Here is a 26,751-nt window from a genome sequence, read left to right as displayed (position 1 = left end):
GTGCCCGAATCACGAACTCATCAACGGAAGGGAAAGAAATGGAATTGGAAATGAAACTGAAAACATCAAAACATCCCCAAAAAAACCCATTAATAAACGATAATTAGCGTTAATGAATGCTAATAAATGCTAATAAATATTAATAAGTGTTGGTAAATACAAATGAATATTAATAACAAAAATTAAATAATAAATAGTACTAATGCACAAAAAATTATAGATAATAGAAAATAAATAATGAATAATAAATAATAGATAATAGATAATCAACAATAGTAAATAATAAATAATAATAAGTAATAAATAATAAATTAAAAATGATAATAAGTAATAAAAAAATTAAACGATTAATAATAATTACTAAATTTATTTTTAATACAATCGAAAATTGAGATAATGATGGAAATAGCAGAGCAACCAACTTAATAATAATTAAATAATAACTACTATTAACAGCTATAAACTAATTACAATAATAAAAATAAAGGATGAAAGGAGCATTATTAAAATAATTAATATTTCATGCCAATGAATTATTAATTATGCCAATAAAAAATAGATTATTAGTGATAATAAATAACGAATTGATGATAATGAGAGATAATTACCGTCAATAACATCGGAGGTAATTAAATAAATAACTAATTGCAGGGAAATCGTAATTAATTAACGCCAATGAAACGAGAGATCAGTAATGGCAATAAATTAATAACCCAGAGAATCGCTTCACTTAATTAAGCGCCAATCCTACAGCTTGTAATTATTAATAACACCTTCATTAGCCTAATAACCGAATAATAATGCGATCGTAAATCCGATAAATAATCAAATGAGTTGGTCGTAAATTCATAATTGATTACAAATCTCAGAAATTGATTAGAATGCTTTTTAGTAAGAGAATAATTGATAATTATTAGGTAATTAATAGCCTCAATAAGCAGCGCCCGTTAGTATTTCTTAATAACCATTATTAATTATTACTAATCAACGATATAATCAGTGGTTGATATGTTTGGACTATTTAAAATATTAATTAATAATTGATAAATGTCAATACTGTCATTTAATAATTAATAAATTACTAATTACAAATTTTAGTAATTAGCAATGAATAATTAATGGTTATTAATCCTATTAATGAAGGGTTAATTTCTCCCTCCCTTCTCCTCCCTTGGGCCCCTCAGCACCGACCGCTCCCAGCGGGGGGGGGGGAGGGAGCAGATCCCGGGAAAACCGGGAATTCCGGGAAAATCTGGGAATTCTGGGAAAATCTGGGAGTTTTTAGAAAAATCTGGGAATTTTTAGAAAAATCCGGGAATTCTGAGAGAATCTGGGAATTTTGGAAACATCTGGGAATTGGAAAAATCCAGGAATTCTGGGAAAACCCAGGAATTCTGGGAAATCCAGGAATTCTGGGAAAATCTGGGAATTCTGGGAAAATCTGGGAATTACAGAAAAATACGGAATTCCAGGAAAATCTGGGATTTCTGGGGAAAATCTGGGAATTCCGGAAAAATCCAGGAATTCTGAGAGAAGCTGGGAATTCTGGGAAAATCCAGGAATTCCAGGAAAACCTGGGAATTTTGGGAAAATCCAGACATTCTAGGAAAATCCAGGAATCTCAGAAAAATCCGGGAATTCCAGGAAAATCTGGGTATTTTGGGAAAAAATGTGTGAATTCCGGGAAAATCCAGGAATTGCAGGAAATCTGGGAATTCTGGAAAAACCCAGGAATTCTGGGAAAATCTGGGAATTTTGGAAAAATCCAGGAATTCCAAAAAAACCCAGGCATTCCGGGGAAATCCAGGAATTTGGGGAAAATCTAGGAATTCTAGAAAAATCCAGGAATTAAAAAAACCCCCAAGAATTCCGGGAAAAATCCAGGAATTCCAGGAAAATCTGGGAATTCCGGGAAAATCGAGGAACTCTGGGAAAACCTGGGAATTTCGGAAAAATCCAGGAATTCAAACAAACCCTGGGAATTCTGGGAAAATCCAGGAATCCTGGGAAAAATCTGGGAATTACAGAAAAATCCAGGAATTCTGGAAAAAATTGGGAATTTTGGGAAAAAGGTGGGAATTTTGGGAAGAATGTGGGAATTCCGGAAAAATCCAGGAATTCTGGGAAAATCTGGGAATTCCAGGAAAACCTGGGAATTCTGGGAAAATCCAGACATTCTAGGAAAATCCAGGAATTCCAGGAAAATCGAGGAATTCTGGAAAAATGTGGGAATTTTGGGAAAAAGGTGGGAATTCTGGAAAAATCCAGGAATTCTGGGCTGGAGCTCCCGGGGTCGCTCCGGGCCCTGCTGGAGAGGCCTTTCCCGAGCCTTTTTCCCGGAATTCCGGCGGTTTGGCGGGAAGCGATTCCAGTGCGGAACGAGGAGCGGAAAGAGGGAGAATTCCAAAGGCAATCCCGAAAATCCCCAAAATCCCGAAAATCCCGAAAATCCCGAAAATCCCTACCTTGGGCTCTACTTTTATTCCCAGAACCTGAACGGGTGGAAAAACAAAATTCCCATCAGGAAAAAACCCCCAAATTCCAGCGGGAAATCCCAAATTCCAGCGGGAAAATCCAAAATTCCCACCGGAAAATCCAAAATTCCAGCGGGATAATCTGAATTCCAGACGGAGCGCCAAAATTCCAGCCAGAAAAACAAAATTCCAGTGGGAAAATCCAAAAATTCCAGCGGGAAAACCCAAAATTCCAGTGGGAAAATCCAAATTCCCACTGGAAAATCCAAAATTCCAGTGGGAAAACCCAAGATTCCAGCTGAAAATCCAAAATTCCAGCCAGAACACCCAAAATTCCCACCGGAAAATCCAAAATTCCAGCCGGAAAAGCCAAAATTCCAGCTGGAAAAGCCAAAATTCCAGCAGGAAAACCTGAAATTCTGGCAGAAAAATCCAAAATTCCAGCTGGAAAATCGAAAATTCCGGCAGGAAAATCCCAAATTCCAGCAGGAAAAACAAAAATCCCACCGAAAACCCCAAAATTCCCACCGGAAAATCGAGAATTCCAGCGAGAAAACCCAAAATTCCAGCGGGAAAATCCCAAATTCCAGCGGGAAATCCGAATTCCAGCCGAAAATCCAAAATTCCAGCGGGAAAATCGAAAATTTCAGCCAGAAAAGCCAAATTCCAGCAGGAAAACCCAAAATTCCACCAGAAAATCCAAATTCCCACCAGAAAACCCAAAATTCCATCAGGAAATCCCAAAATTCCAGCAGGAAATCCCAAATTCCAGCCGGAAAATCCGAATTCCAGCTGAAAATCCAAAATTCCCGCTGGAAAATCGAAAATTCCAGTGGGAAAACGCAAAATTCCAGCCGGAAATCCCGAATTCCAGCCGCAAAATCCCAAATTCCAGCGGGAAAATCCCAAATTCCAGCGGGAAAATCCAAAAATTCCAGCGGGAAAACCCCAAATTCCATTGGGAAAAGCGGAATTCCCGTGGGAAAACCAAAGTCCCGGTGGGAAAAAAGAAACCCAAATTCCAGCGGGAAAACCGAAATTCCATTGGAAAAAAAACTGAAATTCCATTGGGAAAACCGAAATTCTGGTGGGAAAGATCAAAATTCCATTGGAAAAATTGGGAAAAACCGAAATTCCGGTGGGAAAATAACCCAACATTCCATCGGGAAACCGCAATTCCATTGGGAAAAAAACCCCAAAATTCCATTGGAAAACCGAAATTCCTTCGGAAAAAATCGAAATTCCACGGGAAACCTGAAATTCCATTGGGAAAACCCCAAATCCCGCAGGGAAAAACCAAAATCCTGGTGGGAAAAACCAAAATTCCAGCGGGAGAAAACCGAAATTCCGTTGGAAAAACCGAAATTCCAGGGGGAAAACCCAAATCCCGAAGGGAAAAAACGAAATTCTGGTAGGAAAAAACCGGAATTCCGTTGGAAAAAAACCCCGAAATTCCATTGGAAAAAATCGAAATTGCATCGGAAAAACCAAAATTCCATTGGAAAAAATTGAAATTCCATCGGGAAAACCCAAAATCCCGGTGGGAAAAGCGGAATTCTGGTGGGAAAAAAACCCCAAAATCCCATTGGAAAAACCCAAATTCCGTTGGAAAAACCGGAATTCTGGTGGGAAAAAACGACCTCCGAAATGCCCTGGGAAAGCTCCGCCCCAAATCCCGGAGAAATCCCGGGAATCCCAGGAATCCTGGGGGAATCCTGAGGGAATCCTGGGGGAATCCTGGGAATCCCAGGAATTCCAGGAATCCTAGAGCCATCCTGGAGCTATCCCAGGAATCCCACAGCGATTCCAGGGGAATCCCGGGAATCCCGGAGCCATCCCGGAGCAATCCCGGGAATCCCAGGAATCCTGGAACAATCCTGGGAGAATCCCGGGAATCCTGGGACTCCCAGAGCAATCCCAGAGCAATCCCGGGGGAATCCTGGAGCAATCCCGGGGCAATCCCAGGGGAATCCTGGGAATCCCAGAGCAATCCCGGAGCAATTCTGGGAATTCCAGGGGAATCCCGGGAAGCCTGGAGCAATCCCGGAGCAATTCCAGGGGAATCCTGGGGGAATCCCAGGAATCCTGGAACAATCCTGGGGGAATCCCAAGGGAATCTCAGAGCAATCCAGGGGAATCCCGGAGCAATCCTGGGAATCCCAGGAATCCTGGCGCTATCCCAGAACAATCCCAGGAATCTCAGGGAAATCCTGGAGCTATCCCGGGGGAATCCCGGAGCAATCCCAGGAATCCTGGAGCAATCCCGGGGGAATCCCGGAGCAATCCCAGGAATCCTGGAGCAATCCCGGGGAAATCCCAGGGGAATCCCGGAGCAATCCCAGGGGAATCCTGGGAATCCCAGAGCAATCCCGGAGCAATTCTGGGAATCCCAGGGAAATCCTGGGAAGCCCGGAGCAATCCTGGGGCAATTCCAGGGGAATCCCAGGGAAATCCTGGAGCCATCCTGAGCCAATCCTGGGCCAATCCAGAGCAATCCCAGGCCAATCCCAGGCCAATCCCAGGGAAATCCTGGAGCCATCCTGGGCCAATCCCAGAGCAATCCCGGAGCAATCCCAGGGAAATCCCGGATCAATCCTGGGCAAATCCCGGGCCAATCCCAGAGCAATCCCGGGCCAATCCCAGACCAATCCCAGGCCAATCCCAGACCAATCCCAGGCCAAGCCCGGGCCAATCCCAGACCAATCCCGGAGCCAATCCCAGGCCAATCCCGGAGCCAATCCCAGGCCAATCCCAGACCAATCCCAGACCAATCCCAGGCCAATCCCAGGCCAATCCCGGAGCCAATCCCGGGCCAATCCCAGGCCAATCCCGGAGCCAATCCCAGATCAATCCCGGATCAATCCCAGGCCAATCCCAGGCCAATCCCGGAGCCAATCCCAGATCAATCCCGGAGCCAATCCCAGGCCAATCCCAGACCAATCCCGGATCAATCCCAGGCCAATCCCGGATCAATCCCAGGCCAATCCCGGAGCCAATCCCAGGCCAATCCCAGACCAATCCCAGGCCAATCCCAGACCAATCCCAGACCAATCCCAGGCCAATCCCAGGCCAATCCCGGAGCCAATCCCGGGCCAATCCCGGGCCAATCCCGGGCCAATCCCGGGCCAATCCCAGGCCAATCCCGGATCAATCCCGGGCCAATCCCGGAGCCAATCCCAGGCCAATCCCGGGCCAATCCCGGGCCAATCCCGGAGCCAATCCCAGGCCAATCCCAGGCCAATCCCGGAGCCAATCCCAGATCAATCCCGGAGCCAATCCCAGGCCAATCCCAGACCAATCCCGGATCAATCCCAGGCCAATCCCGGATCAATCCCAGGCCAATCCCAGACCAATCCCGGAGCCAATCCCGGAGCAATCCCAGGCCAATCCCAGACCAATCCCAGGCCAATCCCAGGCCAATCCCGGAGCCAATCCCGGATCAATCCCAGACCAATCCCGGAGCCAATCCCGGATCAATCCCGGGCCAATCCCGGAGCCAATCCCGGGCCAATCCCAGGGAAATCCTGGATCAATCCCAGGCCAATCCCGGGCAAATCCCGGGCCAATCCCGGATCAATCCCAGACCAATCCCAGATCAATCCCGGGCCAATCCTGGATCAATCCCAGGCCAATCCTGGAGCCAACCCCGGAGCCAATCCCGGATCAATCCCAGGCCAATCCCAGGCCAATCCCGGAGCCAATCCCGGGCCAATCCCAGGGAAATCCTGGATCAATCCCAGGCCAATCCCAGGCCAATCCCGGGCCAATCCCGGATCAATCCCGGATCAATCCCAGACCAATCCCGGGCCAATCCCGGATCAATCCCAGGCCAATCCCGGAGCCAATCCCGGAGCAATCCCGGATCAATCCCAGACCAATCCCAGATCAATCCCAGGCCAATCCCGGAGCCAATCCCCGGCCAATCCCAGGCCAATCCCAGACCAATCCCGGATCAATCCCAGGCCAATCCCGGAGCCAATCCCGGGCCAATCCCAGGGAAATCCCGGACCCAATCCCGGAGCCAATCCCAGGCCAATCCCGGAGCCAATCCCAGATCAATCCCAGGCCAATCCCGGAGCCAATCCCAGATCAATCCCAGATCAATCCCAGACCAATCCCGGAGCCAATCCCAGATCAATCCCAGACCAATCCCAGGCCAATCCCGGATCAATCCCAGACCAATCCCGGATCAATCCCGGATCAATCCCAGGCCAATCCCGGAGCCAATCCCGGATCAATCCCGAATCAATCCCGGATCAATCCCAGGCCATTCCCGGAGCCAATCCCGGAGCCAATCCCAGGCCAATCCCGGAGCCAATCCCAGACCAATCCCGGATCAATCCTGGATCAATCCCGGATCAATCCCAGGCCAATCCCGGAGCCAATCCCAGACCAATCCCGGAGCCAATCCCAGGCCAATCCCAGACCAATCCCGGATCAATCCCGGATCAATCCCAGGCCAATCCCAGGCCAATCCCGGATCAATCCCGGGCCAATCCCAGGCCAATCCCGGATCAATCCCAGACCAATCCCGGATCAATCCCGGAGCCAATCCCGGACCAATCCCGGATCAATCCCAGACCAATCCCAGGCCATTCCCGGGCGCACCTTGGTGTGGCCGAGCTGCAGGAGGTTTTCCAGGATCGGCGATTCCAGGCGGGATCGCAGCAGCTCCGGAGGCGCCGCCTGGGCCACGCGGCCGTAGCAGAGCACGAGGCCGCTCCGCAGCTTCTCCAGCTCCGCCTCGCTCCGATCCTGCGGAAAAACGGGATTCGGGAAGGCCGGGAAGGCCGGGAAGGGGATCCCAAAGAGTTCCCGGCTTTTCCAGGTGGGATTGGAGGGGGGGAACATCCCAGGAATGGTTGGGTGGGATCGGATGGTCCCGGGAATCCTGGGGTTTCTGGATGGGATCCCAGGGAATTCCAGGGGTTTGAGAGCAGGGATTCCATGGAATTCCAGGGGGTTAACTGGGATTCCACGGAATTCCAGGAGTTCAGCTGGGATTCCAGGGAATTCCAGGGGTTTGAGAGCAGGGATTCCATGGATTGCTGGGATTTTCCAGGCGGGATTCCAGGGAATTCCAGGGGTTTTACTGGGATTCCACGGAATTCAAGGGGTTAATTGGAATTCCATAGAATTCCAGGGGTTTAGCTGGGATTCCAGGGAATTCCAGTGGTTAATTGGGATTCCAGGGAATTCCAGGGGATTAACTGGGATTCCACGGAATTCCAGGAGTTCAGCTGGGATTCCATGGAATTCCAGGGGTTTGAGAGCAGGGATTCCATGGATTGCTGGGATTTTCCAGGCGGGATTCCATGGAATTCCAGGGGTTTAACTGGGATTCCATGGAATTCCAAGGGTTTAGATGGGATTCCACGGAATTCCAGAGGTTTAATTGGGATTCCACAGAATTCCAGGGGATTAACTGGGATTCCAGGGAATTCCAGTGGTTTATTGGGATTCCACGGAATTCCAGGGGTTTTATTGGGATTCCAGGGAATTCCAGGGATTTAATCGGGATTCCATGGAATTCCAGGGGTTTAATTTTGATTCCACGGAATTCCAGGGGTTTTATTTGGATTCCATGGAATTCCAGGGGATTAACTGGGATTCCACGGAATTCCAGGGGTTTAGCTGGGATTCCATGGAATTCCAGGATTTGAGAGCAGGGATTCCATGGATTGCTGGGATTTTCCAGGCGGGATTCCAGGGAATTCCAGAGGTTTGATTGGGATTCCACGGAATTCCAGGGGTTTTATTGGGATTCCACAGAATTCCTGGGGTTTTATTGGGATTCCATGGAATTCCAGAGGTTTAATCGGGATTCCACGGAATTCCAGGGGTTTTATTTGGATTCCACGGAATTCCAGGAGTTCAGCTGGGATTCCATGGAATTCCAGGATTTGAGAGCAGGGGTTCCATGGATTGCCGGGATTTTCCAGGCAGGATTCCAGGGAATTCCAAGGCTTCAATTGGGATTCCGTGGAATTCCAGAGGTTTTACTGGGATTCCACGGAATTCAAGGGGTTAATTGGAATTCCATAGAATTCCAGGGGTTTAGCTGGGATTCCAGGGAATTCCAGTGGTTAATTGGGATTCCACGGAATTCCAGGGGTTTAATTGGGATTCCAGGGAATTCCAGGGGTTTAACTGGGATTCCAGGGAATTCCATGGGGTTTAACTGGGATTCCATTCAATTCCAGGTGTTTAACTGGGATTCCATGGAATTCCAGGGGTTTTATTGGGATTCCAGGGGTTTAACTGGGATTCCAGGGAATTCCAGGGGATTAACTGGGATTCCAGGGAATTCCAGTGGTTTAGCTGGGATTCCATGGAATTCCAGGGGTTTAACTGGGATTTCATGGAATTCCGGGATTTCCCCAGGGATTCCACAGAATTCCAGGATTTCAGTCTGGGCCCCTTGGAATTCCAGGATTTTAGTCGGATTTCCACGGAATTCCAGGATTTTTTAACAGGATTCCACAGAATTCCAGGATTTTAGTTGGGTTTCCACGGAATTCCAGGATTCGAGATGGGGATTCCACGGAATTCCAAGATTTTAGCAGAATCCCATGGAATTCCAGCATTTCAACCAAGATTCCCATAAAAATTCCCGGATTTTCAGAGGATTCCCCATTCCCGCTCTCCCCGATCGCTCCAAGCTGGAATTGGGCCCTTCCAGGGATTCCAGGAATTCTGGGATGGGTTGGGATGGAAGGGATTTAAGGATGATCCCATTCCAAGCATTCCCAACATCCCGGGATGGCTCCAAGCTGGGAATTCCAAGGATGGAGCGGCCAAAACTCCCTGGGAATTCCCAAATCCCAGCCCCTCCCAGGCAGGAATTCCTTCCCCAAATCCCACGGAATCTTCAGGTCCCCATCCCAAATCCACAGGGATGGGAAATCCTGGGAATGGGGATCCCCAAATCCCGGCCCTGAACCCATCCCAAATCCTGGGAATGGGATCCCAAATCCCGGCCCTGATCCCATCCCAAATCCTGGGAATGGGGATCCCAAATCCCAGCCCTGATCCCATCCCAAATCCTGGGAATGGGGATCCCCAAATCCCGGCCCTGAACCCATCCCAAATCCTGGGAATGGGATCCCAAATCCCGGCCCTGATCCCATCCCAAATCCTGGGAATGGGGATCCCAAATCCCGGCCCTGATCCCATCCCAAATCCTGGGAATGGGGATCCCAAATCCCGGCCCTGATCCCATCCCAAATCCTGGGAATGGGGATCCCAAATCCCAGCCCTGATCCCATCAAACAAATCCTGGGAATGGGATCCCAAATCCCAGCCCTGATCCCATCAAACAAATTCTGGGAATGGGATCCCAAATCCCGGCCCTGATCCCATCCCAAATCCTGGGAATGGGGATCCCAAATCCCAGCCCTGATCCCATCAAACAAATCCTGGGAATGGGATCCCAAATCCCAGCCCTGATCCCATCAAACAAATTCTGGGAATGGGATCCCAAATCCCGGCCCTGATCCCATCCCAAATCCTGGGAATGGGGATCCCAAATCCCACAGGGATGGGAAATCCTGGGAATGGGGATCCCAAATCCCAGCCCTGATCCCATCCCAAATCCTGGGAATGGGGATCCCAAATCCCAGCCCTGATCCCATCCCAAATCCTGGGAATGGGGATCCCAAATCCCGGCCCTGATCCCATCCCACACCCCCAGCGATGGCAATTCCAGCCGGGAATGGCCGCTCCAGCCCGGAATTCCAGCCCGGGCAGCCCTTTCCAGGGGGAGATTCCCGAAAATCCCAGCCCGAGGCCCTTCCCTCTGCTCCTGTCCCTGTTCCCAGCCAGCAGATCCCGCCCTGGATCCCCCCTGGATCCCTTCCATCCCACTTTTTCTCCAGGATCAGCCCCCCCCGGCCGCTCCCGGGAATTCCCCCATCCCATCCCATCCCATCCCATCCCATCCCATCCCATCCCATCCCATCCCATCCCATCCCATTCCAGGGAATCCCAAGGAATTCCCACCTTGAAGATGCTGAACAATCCCAGGGATTTCTTGAAGACGTCGGATTTCAGGAACTCCTCCAGCTTTTCCAGGGTCTCTTCCAGGTGATCCCGGGCGCAGATCCCGAAGCAGGAAGCCAGGCCCTGCGGGAATTCCGGGAATAAAACCCGGGAAGAGGCGCTCAGGAATTCCCAAAGTTTTCCCAGCGATAATTCCCGGCTCCCGAGCGGCGCCGAGGGAATTCCAACGGTGCTGGGGTACGGATGGACTCGATCCCGGCTGGAATTCCCGGCGGGAATTCCACAAATTCCAACCAGAGGCTGGAATTCCCGGCGGGAATTCCACGAATTCCAACCAGAGGCTGGAATTGCCGGCCGGAATTCCATGATTTCCAACCTGCCGCCGAGGAAAACGGGAACTGGGAATGTTGGAAAAGCTGGAAAAGCTGGAAAAGCTGGAAAAGCTCAATCCCAATCTCAACTCCAGGGCAGGGAATGAGCGGGAATGGGGGGGGGGGGGAAGCTCCAAAACCTCCGGAATTTTTTTCCCTGGGAAGGAGCCGGGATGGAATTCCCAGAAAAGCCGGAGCTGCCGCAGCCCTGGGAAGGTGCCGGGAACATCCCGGGATAGCGGGAATTCCGTGGGCGGAATTCCAGGGGATTGAAGGGCCCTTCCCAGGCAAAGCAACCCGGAATTCCAGGATGGCAGTGGGGGTTCCATGGAATTCCAGGATTTTAGTCAGGATTCCATGGAATTCCAGGATTTTAGTCGGGATTCCCAGGAATTCCATGAATTTCAAAGGGATCCCCAAGGAATTCCAGGATTTTTAGTCAGGATTCCACAGAATTCCAGGATTTAAAAAGTCAGGATTCCCAGGAATTCCATGAATTTCGAAGGGATCCTCAGGGAATTCCAGGATTTTTAGTCAGGATTCCACAGAATTCCAGGATTTTAGTCGGGATTCCCAGCAATTCCATTAATTTCCAAGGGATCCCCAAGGAATTCCATGATTTTAGATAGGATTCCCAGGAACTCCATGAATTTCCAAGGGATCCTCAGGGAATCCCAGGATTTTTAGTCAGGATTCCTTGGAATTCCAGGATTTCAGTGGAAATTCCATGAAATTCCAGGATTTCAGTGGCAATTCCCCCGAAATTCCATGAATTCATCAAGGATCCCCCAGAATTCCAGGATTTTAGTGGAAATTCCATGAAATTCCATGAATTTATTACGGATCCCACAGAATTCCAGGATTTTAATGGAGATTCCATGAAACTCCAGGATTTTAATGGAGATTCCCTGGAATTCCATGAATTCATAATGGATCTCCCAGAATTCCTGGATTTTAGTGGAGATTCCATAAAATTCCAGGATTTCAGTGGCGATCCCCCAGAATTCCATGAATCCATTATGGATCCCCCCAGAATTCCAGGATTTTAATGGAAATTCCATGAAATTCCAGGATTTCAGTGGCGATCCCCCCAGAATTCCAGGAATTCCTTATGGATCCCCCAGAATTCCAGGATTTCCAGCACCGTTCCCCTCGGAAAATCCCGACCCCACCCCCATTCCCAGAGACTCCAACCCCCCCCCCCGCCCCAGGAGCGGCGGCTCCGCCCTTTTCCCAGCAGGAACATTCCCGGAATTCCCGCTTCCCTGGCTCCCGGGGATTTTCCGGCCTCATTCCTCACCTCCCGCTCGGCCTCTTCCCGGTACCGGGCGTTTTCCAGGAGTTCCTGGAGCTGCTTCCGGACCAGCTCCTTGCTTGGACACGCCCCCAGCGCCGTTCCCATGGATCTGTAGAGGAAATCCTGGGAAAAACAGCGGGAATTGCAGCGGGAAAAACCTCGGGATGAGGCGGGCGAAGGCCCCGGATCTTCCCAATCCTCACCTTTTCCAGCTGGGAGCCGTCGGAGCCGCGGAGCTGCCGGAACATCTCCGACACCAGGGGGCAAATCCAGGATTTATCCGGGATGGCCGCCAGCGATTCCCGGAGAAACTGGAGCAGGGAATCGGCCGTGGGCATCCCGGGAAAGGCGCCGGGAACGCGGCCCCGGCCGAGCCTCGGGGGGGAGGGGGCCACGGAAAAGCGCCGGGAGCTCGGAATGCCGGGGATCCATCCCGGATCCCTTTGGAATGTGGGGGATCCATCCCAAATCCCTCTGGAATGTGGGGATCCATCCCAAATCCCTTTGGAATGTGGGGGATCCATCCCGGATCCCTCTGTAATGTGGGGGATCCATCCCGGATCCCTTTGGAATGCCAGGGTTCCATCCAGGATCCCTTTGGAATGTGGGGGATCCATCCCGGATCCCTTTGGAATGCCAGGGATCCATCCCAAATCCCTCTGGAATGCCAGGGATCCATCTTGGATCCCTTTGGAATGCCAGGGATCCATCCCGGATCCCTTTGGAATGCCGGGGATCCATCCCGAATCCCTCTGGAGTGCCGGGGTTCCACCCCCCAAATCCCTTTGGAATGTGGGGGATCCATCCCAGATCCCCCTGGAATGCTGAGGAGCCTTTGGAATCCTGGTTCCCCATCCCAATTTCCCATGGAATGCTGTCCAGCCTTTGGAATGCCGGCTCCCCATCCCAAATCCCAAGGGAAGTCTAAGAAACCTTTGGAATTCCCATTTCCCATCCCAAATCCCTTTGGAATCCTGGTTCCCCATCCCAATTTCCCATGGAATTCTGGTTTTCCATCCCAATTTCCCATGGAATGCTAAGGAGACTTTGGAATCCCTGTTTCCCATCCCGAATCCCTTTGGAATCCTCCTTTTCCATCCCACATTCCCATGGAATGCTGAGGACCCTGTGGAATCCCAGTTTTCCATCCCAGATCCCTTTGGAATCCTCGTTTCCCATCCCAAATTCCCATGGAACGCTGTCCAACCTTTGGAATGCCGGTTCCCCATCCCAAATCCCAAGGGAAGTCTAAGAAACCTCTGGAATTCTGGTTTCCCATCCCAAATCCCTTTGGAATCCTTGTTTCCCATCCCAAATTCCCCTGGAATGCTGCCGACCCTTTGGAATGCCGGCTCCCCATCCCAATTTCCCATGGAATCCTGGTTTTCCATCCCAATTTCCCATGGAATGCTGAAGAGACTTTGGAATCCCTGTTTTCCATCCCAAATCCCTTTGGAATCCTCGTTGCCCATCCCAAATTCCCATGGAATGCTGAGGAGCCTTCGGAATTCCAGTTTTCCATCCCAAATCCCAAGGGAAGTCTAAGAAACCTTTGGAATTCTGGTTCCCATCCCAAATCCCTTTGCAATCCCAGTTTCCCATCCCAAATTCCCATGGAATTCTGGTTTTCCATCCCAGATCCATGTGGAATGCTGAGGACCCTGTGGAATCCTGGTTCCCCATCCCAAATCCCCTTGGAATCCTCGTTTCCCATCCCAAATTCCCCTGGAATGCTGAGGAGCCTTCGGAATCCCGGTTCCCCATCCCAAATCCCAGGGAATGCCGCCGACCCTTTGGAATGCCGGCTCCCCATCCCAAATCCCAAGGGAAGTCTAAGAAACCTTTGGAATCCTGGTTTCCCACCCCAAATCCCTTTGGAATCCCAGTTTCCCATCCCAAATTCCTCTGGAATGCTCGTTTTCCATCCCAATTTCTCCTGGAATGCTGAGGACCCTGTGGAATCCCAGTTTTCCATCCCAGATCCCTTTGGAATCCTCATTTCCCATCCCAAATTCCCCTGGAATGCTGAGGAGCCTTTGGAATGCTCGCTCCCCATCCCAAATTCCCATGGAATGCTGAGGACCCTGTGGAATCCTGGTTTCCCACCCCAATTCCCTTTGGAATGTTCGTTCTCCATCCCAAATCCCAGGGAATGCCGCCAACCCTTCGGAATTCCGGTTCCCCATCCCAAATTCCCGGGAATGCCGCCGACCCTTTGGAATCCCGGTTCCCCATCCCAAATTCCCAGGAATGCCGCCGACCCTTTGGAATCCCGGTTCCCCATCCCAAATTCCCGGGAATGCCGCCGACCCTTCGGAATCCCAGTTCCCCATCCCAAATTCCCGGGAATGCCACCGACCCTTCGGAATTCTGGTTCCCCATCCCAAATTCCCGGGAATGCCCCCGACCCTTCGGAATCCCGGTTCCCCATCCCAAATTCCCGGGAATGCCGCCCGGCCCCTTTTCCCTCGGGATCGGGCCAGGCCCTGCCCGGCTCCCAGAGCTTCTCCCTCCCCAATTCCATGGGAAAAGCTCCCGGGATCGGAGCTTCCCGCCCCTTTCCCAGAGCCGAAATCCAGGGAAAAGCTTTCCCGGCGTTCCCGGGACGCGCACCTGGAGCAGCCTCTCTTCCCATTCCTGCTGGCACAGGGAATCCTCCGTGGTCCCTGGGAAAAAACAAGCGGGATCCCGGGAATTCCGAGGGATCCGGGAATGCGGGAATGCGGGAAGGGGGCGGGAGGGGCTGGGAGCATTCCCGAGGGAAAGGATTGGGGAAAGGAGAATTCCAGGAGAATTCCAGGGGCTCCGGCACAGCTGGAGAGGGCCTTGGGATAAAGGCTGGAGAGGCAGGAGCCAGGGGGGGTTTAGGGAATTTTGAGAGGTTTTTAGGGAATTTTCAGGGGTTTTTTAGGGAATTTTCAAAGGTTTTTTTAGGGAATTCTGAGGATTTTTTTAGGGAATTTTCAGAGGTATTTTTAGGGAATTTTCAGGGTTTTTAGGGAATTTTGAGAGGTTTTTAGGGAATTTTCAGGGTTTTTTAGGGAATTCTGAGGGTTATTTAGGGAATTTTGAGGGGTTTTTTAGGGAATTTTCAGGGGTTTTTGAGGGAATTTTCAGGGGTTTTTAGGGAATTTTGAGAGCTTTTTAGGGAATTTTCAGAAGTTTTTTTAGGGAATTTTCAGGGGTTTTTTAGGGAATTTTCAGAAGTTTTTTTAGGGAATTTTCAGGGTTTTTTAAGGGAATTTTGAGAGGTTTTTAGGCAATTTTCAGGGGTTTTTGAGGGAATTTTCAGGGTCTTTTTTAGGGAATTTTGAGGGGTTTTTAGGGAATTTTGAGGGTCTTTAAGGAATTTTCAGGAGTTTTTAGGGAATTTTTAGAGGTCCTTTTAGGAAATTTTTAGGGGTTTTTTAGGGAATTTTCAGAGGTTTTTTTAGGGAATTTTGAGGGGTCCTTTTAGGGAATTTTGAGGGGGTTTTTAGGGAATTTTGAGGGGGTTTTTAGGGAATGAAGCCGCGGAGTTGCTGCGCTGGGAGCCGGGAATGGCAGCTGGAACCCCCCGGGATGGAGGGAATGGGATAAAGGGAGAGCTGGGAATGAGCTGGGAATGAGCAGGGGGAGCCGGGGAATTCCAGGAGAGCCCGGAGCCCCTTGCAGGGCCTTTTCCAGAGGTTTTTCCAGCACAGCTGGAGAGGGCCTTGGGATAAAGGCTGCAGGGGCAGGAGCCAGGCAATGGCTTCCCCCTGGAATTTTGGGATCTTGGGAAGCCATTCCTGCCCGCCAGGGAATTCCCAGAGAATCCCGGAGCCCTGGGAGCGTCCCACGGGAATGGGGTGAGCTTGGAATTCCCCCGGGTTGGGAATGAGCTTAAGGACCTTGGAATTCCTACACGAGCCCGAAATTCCATCCATCCCCATGGTCCCATGGATCCCATGATCCCTAATTCCCACGATCCTATGATCCATCCCGTGGATCCCATGATCCCATGGATCCCATAATCCCACGATCCCATCATTCCCATGACCCCATGGATCCCAAAATCCCATTATCCCATCATTCCCATGACCCCACGGATCCCACAGATCCCATAATCCCATCATTCCCATCCCCTGATCCCATTATCCCATGATCCCATCATTCCCATTATTCCCACACATCCCATAATCCCATCATTCCCATGACCCCGTGGATCCCACAATCCCATTATCCCATTATCCCATCATTCCAATGATCCCATGGATCCCATCCCATCATTCCCATGATTCCCATGATCCCATAATCCCATCATTCCCATGGATCCCACAATCCCACAATCCCATAATCCCACCATTCCCATGGATCCCACAATCCCACAATCCCATAATCCCACCATTCCCATGGATCCCACAATCCCATGGATCCCATAATCCCATCATTCCCATGGATCCCACAATCCCACAATCCCGTATTTCCCATCCCCTGACCCCATCATCCCCTCCCCCTCCCAATCCCCCAAAACCCACCCCAAACCATTCCCAAAATTCCCCCACCCCATTCCCAACTCCCGGGAAACCGGGAATCGGCAGCACCCGGAAAACCCCATCCCAAACCCAGCGGGAAAATCCCATTTTCGGGAGCTTCCCAATCCCAAAAAAACCCCCCGGGAATGCCGCTTCGATCCGGAGCCTTTTCCCACCTTCCAGGTGCTCCAGCAGCAGCGGGATCTCCTTATTCCAGAGGTTTTCCAGGTCGGGATGGAGCCGGAGCGCCTGGAGCAGGCGCAGGGCGGCGGCGCCGCGGCCGCCCCCGAGGAAAGGCTGCGAGGAGACCACCTGGAAAAGCGGGAATAAAAGCGGGAATGAGAGCGGGAATGAGAGCTGGGAACGGCACGGGGGGGAGTTCCGGGGGGAAAAGTGGGAATGGGATGCTGGGAATGAGGGAATTTGGGGGGGAAGGGGTTAAAAATTGGGAACAGTGGGAATGGGATACGGGGAATGAGGGAATTTGGGGGGGAAGGGGTTAAAAATTGGGAAAAAGAATAAAACTGGGAATGAGAGCTGGGAAAGGCAGGGATGGGAATTCTGGGGGGAAAAGTGGGAATGGGATGCTGGGAATGAGGGAATTTGGGGTGGGAAAGGGTTAAAAATTGGGAAAAGTGAAGTGGGAAAAGTGGGAATGAGAGCAGGAATGAGAGCTGGGAAAGGCACGGGGGGGAATTCCAAAGGAAAAAGTGGGAATGGGATGCTGGGAATGAGGGAATTTGGGGGGGAAGGGGTTAAAAATTGGGAAAAGTGGGAATGAAACTGGGAATGAGAGCTGGGAAAGGCAGGGATGGGAATTCTGGGGGGAAAAGTGGGAATCTGAGCTGGGAATGAGGGAATTTGGGGTGGGAAAGGGTTAAAAACTGGGAAAAACAGGAATGAAACTGGGAATGAGAGCTGGGAAAGGCACGGGTGGGAATTCCGGGGGGAAAAGTGGGAATCTGAGCTGGGAATGAGGGAATTCAGGTGGGAAGGGGTTAAAAACTGGGAAAAACGGGAATGAGAGCTGGGAAAGGCACGGGGGGGAATTCCAAAGGAAAAAGTGGGAATGGGATGCTGGGAATGAGGGAATTTGGGGGGGAAGGGGTTAAAAATTGGGAAAAGTGGGAATGAAACTGGGAATGAGAGCTGGGAAAGGCAGGGATGGGAATTCTGGGGGGAAAAGTGGGAATCTGAGCTGGGAATGAGGGAATTTGGGGTGGGAAAGGGTTAAAAACTGGGAAAAACAGGAATGAAACTGGGAATGAGAGCTGGGAAAGGCACGGGTGGGAATTCCGGGGGGAAAAGTGGGAATCTGAGCTGGGAATGAGGGAATTCAGGTGGGAAGGGGTTAAAAACTGGGAAAAACGGGAATGAGAGCTGGGAAAGGCACGGGGGGGAATTCCAAAGGAAAAAGTGGGAATGGGATGCTGGGAATGAGGGAATTTGGGGGGGAAGGGGTTAAAAATTGGGAAAAGTGGGAATGAAACTGGGAATGAGAGCTGGGAAAGGCAGGGATGGGAATTCTGGGGGGAAAAGTGGGAATCTGAGCTGGGAATGAGGGAATTTGGGGTGGGAAAGGGTTAAAAACTGGGAAAAACAGGAATGAAACTGGGAATGAGAGCTGGGAAAGGCACGGGTGGGAATTCCGGGGGGAAAAGTGGGAATCTGAGCTGGGAATGAGGGAATTCAGGTGGGAAGGGGTTAAAAACTGGGAAAAACGGGAATGAGAGCTGGGAAAGGCACGGGGGGGAATTCCAAAGGAAAAAGTGGGAATGGGATGCTGGGAATGAGGGAATTTGGGGGGGAAGGGGTTAAAAACTGGGAAAATCAGGGAATCATCCCAAAATCAGGGAATGCCAAAATTAGGGATTCATCCCGAAATCAGGGAATGATCCTGAAATCAGGGGATCCCAAAATCAAGGAATCATCCCAAAATCATGGAATGGCAAAATCAGGGATTCCCAAAATCAGGGAATGATCCCGAAATCAGGGAATGCCGAAATCAGGGAACGATACCAAAATCAGGGAATGGAAAAATCAGGGATTCATCCCGAAATCAGGGAATCATCCTAAAATCAGGGAATGCCAAAATCAGGGATTCCCAAAATCAGGGAACGATCCCAAAATCAGGGAATGCCAAGATCAGGGAATCATCCTGGAATCAGGGAATGATCCCGAAACCAGGGAATGCCAAAATCAGGGAATGATCCCAGAATCAGGGAATCCAGAAACCAGGGAATCATCCCAAAATCAGGGACTCATCCCAAAATCAGGGAATGAACTCGAAATCGGGGAATCTCAAAATCAAGGAATCATCTCAAAATCATGGAATGGCAAAATCAGGGAATCCGGAAATCAGGGAATCATCCAGAAACCAGGGAATGCCGAAATCAGGGAATGATCCTGAAATCAGGGAAGGATCCCGAAATCACGGAATGCTGAAATCAGGGAATCATCCCGAAATCAGGGATTCCCAAAATCAGGGAACCATCCCAAAATCAGGGAATGATCCTGAAACCAGGGAACGCCGAAATCAAGGAACCATCCGGAAATCCGGGAATACCGAAATCAGGGAATGATCCCAAAATCAGGGAATCCGGAAATCAGGGACTCATCCCGAAATCCGGGAATGCTGAAACCAGGGAATGCCGAAATCAGGGAATCATCCCAGAATCAGGGAATGAACCCGAAATCAGAGAATCATCCCAAAATCAGGGAATGCCGAAATCAGGGAAGGATCCCAAAATCAGGGAATGCCAAAATCAGGGAATCATCCCGAAATCAGGGAATGCCAAAATCAGGGAATCTGGAAATCAGGGAATGCCGAAATCAAGGAATGATCCCAAAATCAGGGGATCCCAAAATCAGGGAATCATCCCAAAATCATGGAATGGCAAAATCAGGGATTCCCAAAATCAGGGAACGATCCCAAAATCAGGGAATGATCCCGAAATCAGGGAATGCCAAAATCATGGAATGCCAAAATCAGGGAATGCCAAGATCAGGGAATGATCCCAAAACCAGGGACTCATCCCGAAATCCGGGAATGCTGAAACCAGGGAATGCCGGAATCAGGGAATCATCCCAGAATCAGGGAATGATCCCGAAATCAGGGAATGATCCCAAAACCCGGGAATGATCCCGAAATCCGGGAATGCTGGGCTGTTCCGGGACCCTCGGGACGATCCCGGGATTCTCCTCCCGGGACCGAGGCCGCTCCGGCTTCTCCGGCACCGATTCCGGGATGGGGAGGGATTTGCTCCTTCCCGCTTTTTCTCCCCGTGGGACCCGAATTCCTGGGGAATTCCCGGGAATTCCGGGAGCCGAACTCACCAGGAGCCGCGTGGTCAGAGCCTGGGGAGAAGGGGGATGGGCTGGGAAAAGAAGGAAGGAAAAAAAAAACCGGGAAAACAATCAATTCCTGCGGAATTCCCCACCCCACCCCTCCCTTCCCCCCCCGAATCCCGGATTTTTCCCGAGGTTTTCCGGGATGTACCGCGGCGCTCGGAGCGCGGCGGGGCCGCGTTTTCCCGCGGCTCTTCCCGGTTTTTCAGGGCCAGGAAGGTCAGGCTCCGGCAGAGCGGGGTCAGGGCGGCTCCGAACTCGGCCGGGATCAGGAATTCCAGCAGGAAGGGCCACAGGACCTGCGGGAAAAGCGGGAAAAGGGATGGGAAAGGGTTGGGAAAAGTGGGAAAAGGGATGGGAAAAGCGGGAAAAGGGATGGGAAACGGCTGGGAAAAGTGGGAAAAGGGATGGGAAAAGTGGGAAAAAAGCTGGGAAAAGCGGGAAAAGGGCTGGGAAAAACAGGAAAAGGGCTGGGAAAAGTGGGAAAAGGGTTGGGAAAGGGCTGGGAAAAGCAGGAAAAGGGCTGGGAAAGGGCTGGGAAAAGTGGGAAAAGGGCTGGGAAAGGGTTGGGAAAAACGGGAAAAGGGCTGTGAAAAGTGGGAAAAGTGGGAAAAGGGCTGGGAAAGGGTTGGGAAAAACGGGAAAAGGGCTGTGAAAAGTGGGAAAAGTGGGAAAAGGGCTGGGAAAGGGTTGGGAGAAGTGGGAAAAGGGCTGGGAAAAGTGGGAAAAGGGATGGGAAAAGTGGGAAAGGGCTGGGAAAAGGGCTGGGAAAAGGGCTGGGAAAAGCGGGAAAAGGGATGGGAAAAGGGCTGGGAAAAGCAGGAAAAGAGATGGGAAAAGGGCTGGGAAAGGGTTGGGAAAAGTGGGAAAAGGGCTGGGAAAGGGTTGGGAAAAGAGGGAAAAGGAATGGGAGAAGTGGGAAAAGTGGGAAAAGGGCTGGGAAAAGTGGGAAAAGGGATGGGAAAAGTGGGAAAAGCGGGAAAAGGGATGGGAAAGGGCTGGGAAAAGGGTTGGGAAAAGGGTCTGGGAAAAGCAGGAAAAGGGCTGGGAAAAGGGCTGGGAAAAGTGGGAAAAGGGCTGGGAAAAGTGGGAAAAGGGCTGGGAAAAACAGGAAAAGGGCTGGGAAAAGGGCTGGGAAAAGTGGGAAAAGGGCTGGGAAAAACAGGAAAACGGCTGGGAAAGGCAGGATAAGAGGGAAAAGGGCTGGGAAAGGGTTGGGAAAGTGGGAAAAGGGCTGGGAAAAGTGGGAAAATGGTTGGGAAAGGGTTGGGAAAAACGGGAAAAGGGTTGGGAAAAGGGCTGGGAAAGGGCTGGGAAAGGCAGGAAAAGAGGGAAAAGGGCTGGGAAAGGGTTGGGAAAGTGGGAAAAGGGCTGGGAAAAGTGGGAAAATGGTTGGGAAAGGGTTGGGAAAAATGGGAAAAGGGTTGGGAAAAGGGCTGGGAAAAGCGGGAAAGGGGCTGGAAAAGGGCTGGGAAAGGCAGGAAAAGAGGGAAAAGGGCTGGGAAAGGGTTGGGAAAAGCAGGAAAAGGGTTGGGAAAGGGTTGGGAAAAGTGGGAAAAGGGATGGGAAAGGGCTGGGAAAAGTGGGAAAAGAGGGAAAAGGGCTGGGAAAGAGCTGGGAAAAGCAGGAATGAAGAAAAACCCATTCCCAACCCATTCCCAACCCACTCCAAACCTACTCCAAACCCATTCCCAACCCATTCCCAGCCCATTCCATTGGGATGAGAGGGAAAATCCGGGATAAGGGGGTGGGAATGTGGGAATGTGGGAATTCCCTACTGGTCCCTACTGGAGGGGCCGATGCAGCCTCGGAATTCTGGGAATGGGCCGGGAACGGAGGGGATTTTGGGATGATCCCATTCCCAAGGGACACCTCCCGCTATTCCCAGGATCTTCCAGGGCTGGGACGATCCCGAATTCTTTGGGAATTCCCTCCCTGGAGAAAGGCTCTGGAATTCTCCCAGAATTCTCTCGGAATTCTCCCGGAATTCTCCCGGAATTCCCATCTTTTCGAGGGATCCCTCCCACGGGAAGAATCCCAATCCCAACCCCGACTCCTGCGAGGATCGGGAGCGATCCCGACCCATCCCAACACCGGGAGCAGGGAATATCCCGGGATTCCCAAGGGCGCTTGCTTGGGGCTTTTCTGGTTTATTTGGTTTTTTTTTTTGGGGGGGAATTCCGAGGTGGGAATTCCCGGGAGAAAAGCGGAATTCCCGGGAAAACGCACGTGGCTCATCCCGTCCACGGTGGTGCTGAGCAGCAGCAGGGTGCTGACGCTGATGCTCCGGATGCTGTCGCTCGTGGGGTCCTCGGAATCCGCCTCTGGAATTCCGGGGGGCTGGGGGAGAAAGGGAGACGATTCCCAGAAAAAAAACAAATCCCGGGCGTCGGGATCGCTGCAGGGGGATCCCGGATTGGATGGGAGGAGGATGAGGGGGGGTGGGGAGAAAAGGGGGGGAAGGGAGGGAAAGGGGGGAAAGGGGGGAAAGGGGGGAAAGGAGGGAAAAGGAGGGAAAAGGAGGGAAGAGGAGGGAAAAGAGAGAAAAGGGGGAAAAAGGGGGAAAATGAGAGGGAAAAAGGGGGGAAAAGAGGGAAAAGAGAGAAAAGGAGGAAAAAGGGGGAGAAGGTGGGAAAAGAGGGAAAAGGAGGGAAAAGGGGGGAAAGGAGAGAAAAAGGAGGGAAAAGGAGGGGAAAAGAGAAGAGAAAGAAGGAAAAAAGGGGGAAAAGAAGGAAAAGGAGGGAAAAGGAGGGGGAAAGAGGGGAAAAGGAGGAAAAAGGAGGGGAAAAGAGGGAAAAAGAAGGAAAAAGAGGGAAAAGACGGAAAAGGGGGAAAGGAAGAAAAGGAGGGAAAAGAGAGAAAAGGGAGGAAAAGGGGGAAAAACGGAAAATGAGAGGGGAAAAGGGGGGAAAAGAAGAAAAAGGAGGAAAAGACGGAAAAGGGGAGAAAAAAGGAGGGAAAAGAAGGGAGAAGGAGGGAAAAGGAGGGAAAGGTGGGAAAGGGAGGGAAAAGGAGGAAAAGGGAGAGGAAAAAGAGGGAAAAGGAGAAAAATGAGGGAAAAAAGGGAAAAGGGGAGGAAAAAGGGGAGGAAAAAGGGGCGAAAAAAGGGAAAAGGGGGAAAAGGGGGGAAAACCAGGGAAAATGAGAGGGAAAAAGGGGGAAAGAAGGAAAAGGAGGGAAAAAGAGGAAAAAGGAGGGAAAAGGGGGAAAGGAGAAGAGAAAGGAGGAAAAAGGGGGGAAAAGAAGGAAAAAGAGGGAAAAGGAGGAAAAGGTGGGAAAAGGAAGGAAAAGAAGAAAAAGGAAGAAAAAGACGGAAAAGGGGAGAAAAAAGGAGGGAAAAGGAGGGAGAAGGAGGAGAAGGGAGGGAGAAGGAGGAAAAAAGAGGGAAAAGGAGAGGGAAAAGGGGGTAAAAGGAGGAAAAGGAGAGAAAAGAGGAAAAAGGAGAAAAAGGAGAGAAAAAAGGGAAAAGGGGAGGAAAAAGGAAGGAAAAGGAGGAAAAATGAGGAAAAGGAGGGAAAAACAAGGAAAATGAGAGGGAAAAAGGGGGGAAAAGGAAAAGGAGAGAAAAGGAGGAAAAAGAAGAGGAGAAAGGAGGAAAAGGGGGGAAAAGAAGGAAAAAGAGGGAGAAGGTGGGAAAAGAGGGAAAAGGAGGGAAAAGGGGGGAAAGGAGAGAAAAAGGAGGGAAAAGGAGGGGAAAGGAGAAGAGAAAGAAGGAAAAAAGGGGGAAAAGAAGGAAAAGGAGGGAAAAGGAGGGGAAAAGAGGGGAAAAGGAGGAAAAAGGAGGGGAAAAGAGGGAAAAAGAAGGAAAAAGAGGGAAAAGGGGGAAAAGGGGGAAAAGGAGGGGAAAAGAGGGAAAAGGGGGAAAGGAGGAAAAAGGAGGGAAAAGGAGGGAAAAGAGAGAAAAGGGGGGAAAAGGGGGAAAAAATGGAAAATGAGAGGGGAAAAGGGGGGAAAAGAGGAAAAGGAGGGAAAAGGGGGGAAAAGGTGGGAAAAGAAGAAAAAGGAGGAAAAGACGGAAAAGGGGAGAAAAAAGGAGGGAAAAGAAGGGAGAAGGAGGGAAAAGGAGGGAAAGGTGGGAAAGGGAGGGAAAAGGAGGAAAAGGGAGAGGAAAAAGAGGGAAAAGGAGAAAAATGAGGGAAAAAAGGGAAAAGGGGAGGAAAAACGGGGGAAAAAAGGGAAAAGGGGGAAAAAGGGGGAAAACCAGGGAAAATGAGAGGGGGAAACGGGGAAAGAAGGAAAAGGTGGGAAAAGGAAGGAAAAGAAAAAAAAAGGAGAAAAAGGAAGAAAAAGACGGAAAAGGGGAGAAAAAAGGAGGGAAAAGGAGGAAAAAAAGAGGAGAAGGCAGGGAAAAGGAGGAAAAAAGAGGGAAAAGGAGAGGGAAAAGGAGGGAAAAGGAGGGAAAAGAGGAAAAAGGAGAAAAAGGAGGGAAAAAAGGGAAAAGGGGAGGGAAAAGGGAGGAAAAAAGGGAAAAGGGGGGAAAAAGAGGGAAAAGGAGAGAAAAACAGGGAAAATGAGAGAGAAAAAGGGGGGAAAGAAGGAAAAGGGGGGAAAGGAGAGAAAAAGGAGGAAAAGGGGGGAAAAGGAGGGAAAAGGAGAAGAGAAAGGAGGAAAAAAAGGGGGAAAAGAAAGAAAAGGAGGGAAAAGGAGGAAAAAGAAGGAAAAAGAGGGAAAGGGGGAAAAGAGGGAAAAAGAGAGAAAAAGAGGAAAAAGGGGGAAAAGGAAGGGAAAAGGGGGAAAAGGAGCAGGAAAAGGAGGGGAAAAGAGGGAAAAAGGGGGGAAGGGCGGAAAGGAGAAAAAAGGAGGAAAAAAGGGGAGAAAAGAGGGAAAAGGAGGAAAAAGGAGGGAAAAGGAGGGAAAAGGGGGGAAAAGGTGGGAAAAGAAGGAAAAGGAGAAAAAGAGAGGGAAAAAGAGGGAAAAGGAGAAAAGGAGGGAAAAGAGAGAAAAGGGGAGGAAAAAAGAGGGGAAAGGGAGGGAAAAGGGGAGGGAAAAGGGAGGAAAAAGGAGGGAAAAGGAGGGAAAAGGAGGAAAAAGGAGGAAAAGGAGGAAAAGGAGGAAAAGGAGGGGAATTGGGGAGAAGAAAGGGGGAAAAGGAGAAGGAATTGGGGAGAAAAGGGGGAAAAGGAGGGGAATTGGGGAGAAAAGGGGGAAAAGGAGAAGGAATTGGGGAGAAAAGGGGGAAAAGGAGGGGAATTGGGGAGAAAAGGGGGAAAAGGAGGGGAATTGGGGAGAAAAGGGGGAAAAAAAGGGGAATTGGGGAGAAAAGGGGGAGAAAAGGAGGGGAATTGGGGAGAAAAGGAGGAAAAGGAGGGGAATTGGGGAGAAAAGGGGGAAAAGGAGGGGAATTGGGGAGAAAAGGAGGAAAAGGAGGGGAATTGGGGAGAAAAGGGGGAAAAGGAGGGGAATTGGGGAGAAAAGGAGGAAAAGGAGGGGGAATTGGGGAGAAAAGGGGGAAAAGGAGGGGAATTGGGGAGAAAAGGGGGAAAAGGAGGGGGATTGGGGAGAAAAGGAGGAAAAGGAGGGGGAAAAGGGAGAAAAGGGGGAAAAGGAGGGGGAATTGGGGAGAAAAGGGGGAAAAGGAGGGGAATTGGGGAGAAAAGGGGGAAAAGGAGGGGAATTGGGGAGAAAAGGAGGAAAAGGAGGGGAATTGGGGAGAAAAGGGGGAAAAGGAGGGGGAATTGGGGAGAAAAGGGGGAAAAGGAGGGGGAATTGGGGAGAAAAGGGGGAAAGGAGGGGAATTGGGGAGAAAAGGGGGAAAAAGGGGAATTGGGGAAAAAAGGAGGAAAAGGAGGGGGAAAAAAAGGGGAATTGGGGAGAAAAGGGGGGAAAAGGAGGGGAATTGGGGAGAAAAGGGGGAAAAGGAGGGGAACTGGGGAGAAAAGGGGGAAAAGGAGAAGGAATTGGGGAGAAAAGGGGAAAAGGAGGGGAATTGGGGAGAAAAGGGGGAAAAGGAGGGGAATTGGGGAGAAAAGGGGGAAAAGGAGGGGGAATTGGGGAGAAAAGGGGGAAAAGGAGGGGAATTGGGGAGAAAAGGAGGAAAAGGAGAGGAATTGGGGAGAAAAGGGGGAAAAGGAGGGGAATTGGGGAGAAAAGGGGGAAAAGGAGAGGAATTTGGGAGAAAAGGGGGAAAAGGAGGGGAATTGGGGAGAAAAGGGGGAAAAAGGGGAATTGGGGAGGAAAGGGGGGAAAAGGAGGGGAATTGGGGAGAAAAGGGGGAAAAGGAGAGGAACTGAGGAGAAAAGGGGGAAAAGGAGGGGAATTGGGGAGAAAAGGGGGAAAAGGAGGGGAATTTGGGAGAAAAGGGGGAAAAGGAGGGGAATTGGGGAGAAAAGGAGGAAAAGGAGGGGAATTGGGGAGAAAAGGGGGAAAAAAAGGGGAATTGGGGAGAAAAGGAGGAAAAGGAGGGAACTGGGGAGAAAAGGGGGAAAAGGAGAGGAATTGGGGAGAAAAGGGGGAAAAAAGGGGAATTGGGGAGAAAAGGGGGAGAAAAGGAGGGGAATTGGGGAGAAAAGGAGGAAAAGGAGGGGAATTGGGGAGAAAAGGGGGAAAAGGAGGGGAATTGGGGAGAAAAGGGGGAAAAGGAGGGGAATTGGGGAGAAAAGGGGGAAAAGGAGAAGGAATTGGGGAGAAAAGGGGGAAAAGGAGGGGAATTGGGGAGAAAAGGGGGAAAAGGAGGGGAATTGGGGAGAAAAGGGGGAAAAGGAGGGGGAATTGGGGAGAAAAGGGGGAAAAGGAGGGGGAATTGGGGAGAAAAGGGGGAAAAGGAG

At 50.6% G+C, this 26,751-nt stretch overlaps 1 protein-coding gene across 1 annotated transcript in view; it reads right to left on the bottom strand.

The window, feature by feature from the left end:
* The window catches only part of MROH1 (maestro heat like repeat family member 1), a 101,282-nt gene that overhangs the window by 47,272 nt on the left and 27,259 nt on the right, over positions 1-26,751 (bottom strand). The window contains exons 13-22 of the mRNA XM_069005627.1: positions 22,217-22,327; positions 20,139-20,286; positions 19,976-20,016; positions 16,816-16,951; positions 14,757-14,809; positions 12,347-12,454; positions 12,147-12,266; positions 10,476-10,598; positions 7,083-7,229; positions 2,466-2,492 (exon numbers count right to left, since the gene is read on the bottom strand). Of these exons, the coding sequence (XP_068861728.1) occupies positions 2,466-2,492; positions 7,083-7,229; positions 10,476-10,598; positions 12,147-12,266; positions 12,347-12,454; positions 14,757-14,809; positions 16,816-16,951; positions 19,976-20,016; positions 20,139-20,286; positions 22,217-22,327 (1,014 nt within the window). The remainder of the gene's footprint in view (positions 1-2,465; positions 2,493-7,082; positions 7,230-10,475; positions 10,599-12,146; positions 12,267-12,346; positions 12,455-14,756; positions 14,810-16,815; positions 16,952-19,975; positions 20,017-20,138; positions 20,287-22,216; positions 22,328-26,751) is intronic.

Source organism: Aphelocoma coerulescens, chromosome 2 (assembly GCF_041296385.1).
Source record: "Aphelocoma coerulescens isolate FSJ_1873_10779 chromosome 2, UR_Acoe_1.0, whole genome shotgun sequence".
NCBI lineage: Eukaryota > Metazoa > Chordata > Aves > Passeriformes > Corvidae > Aphelocoma > Aphelocoma coerulescens.
This window is presented reverse-complemented; position numbering and strand designations above follow the sequence as displayed.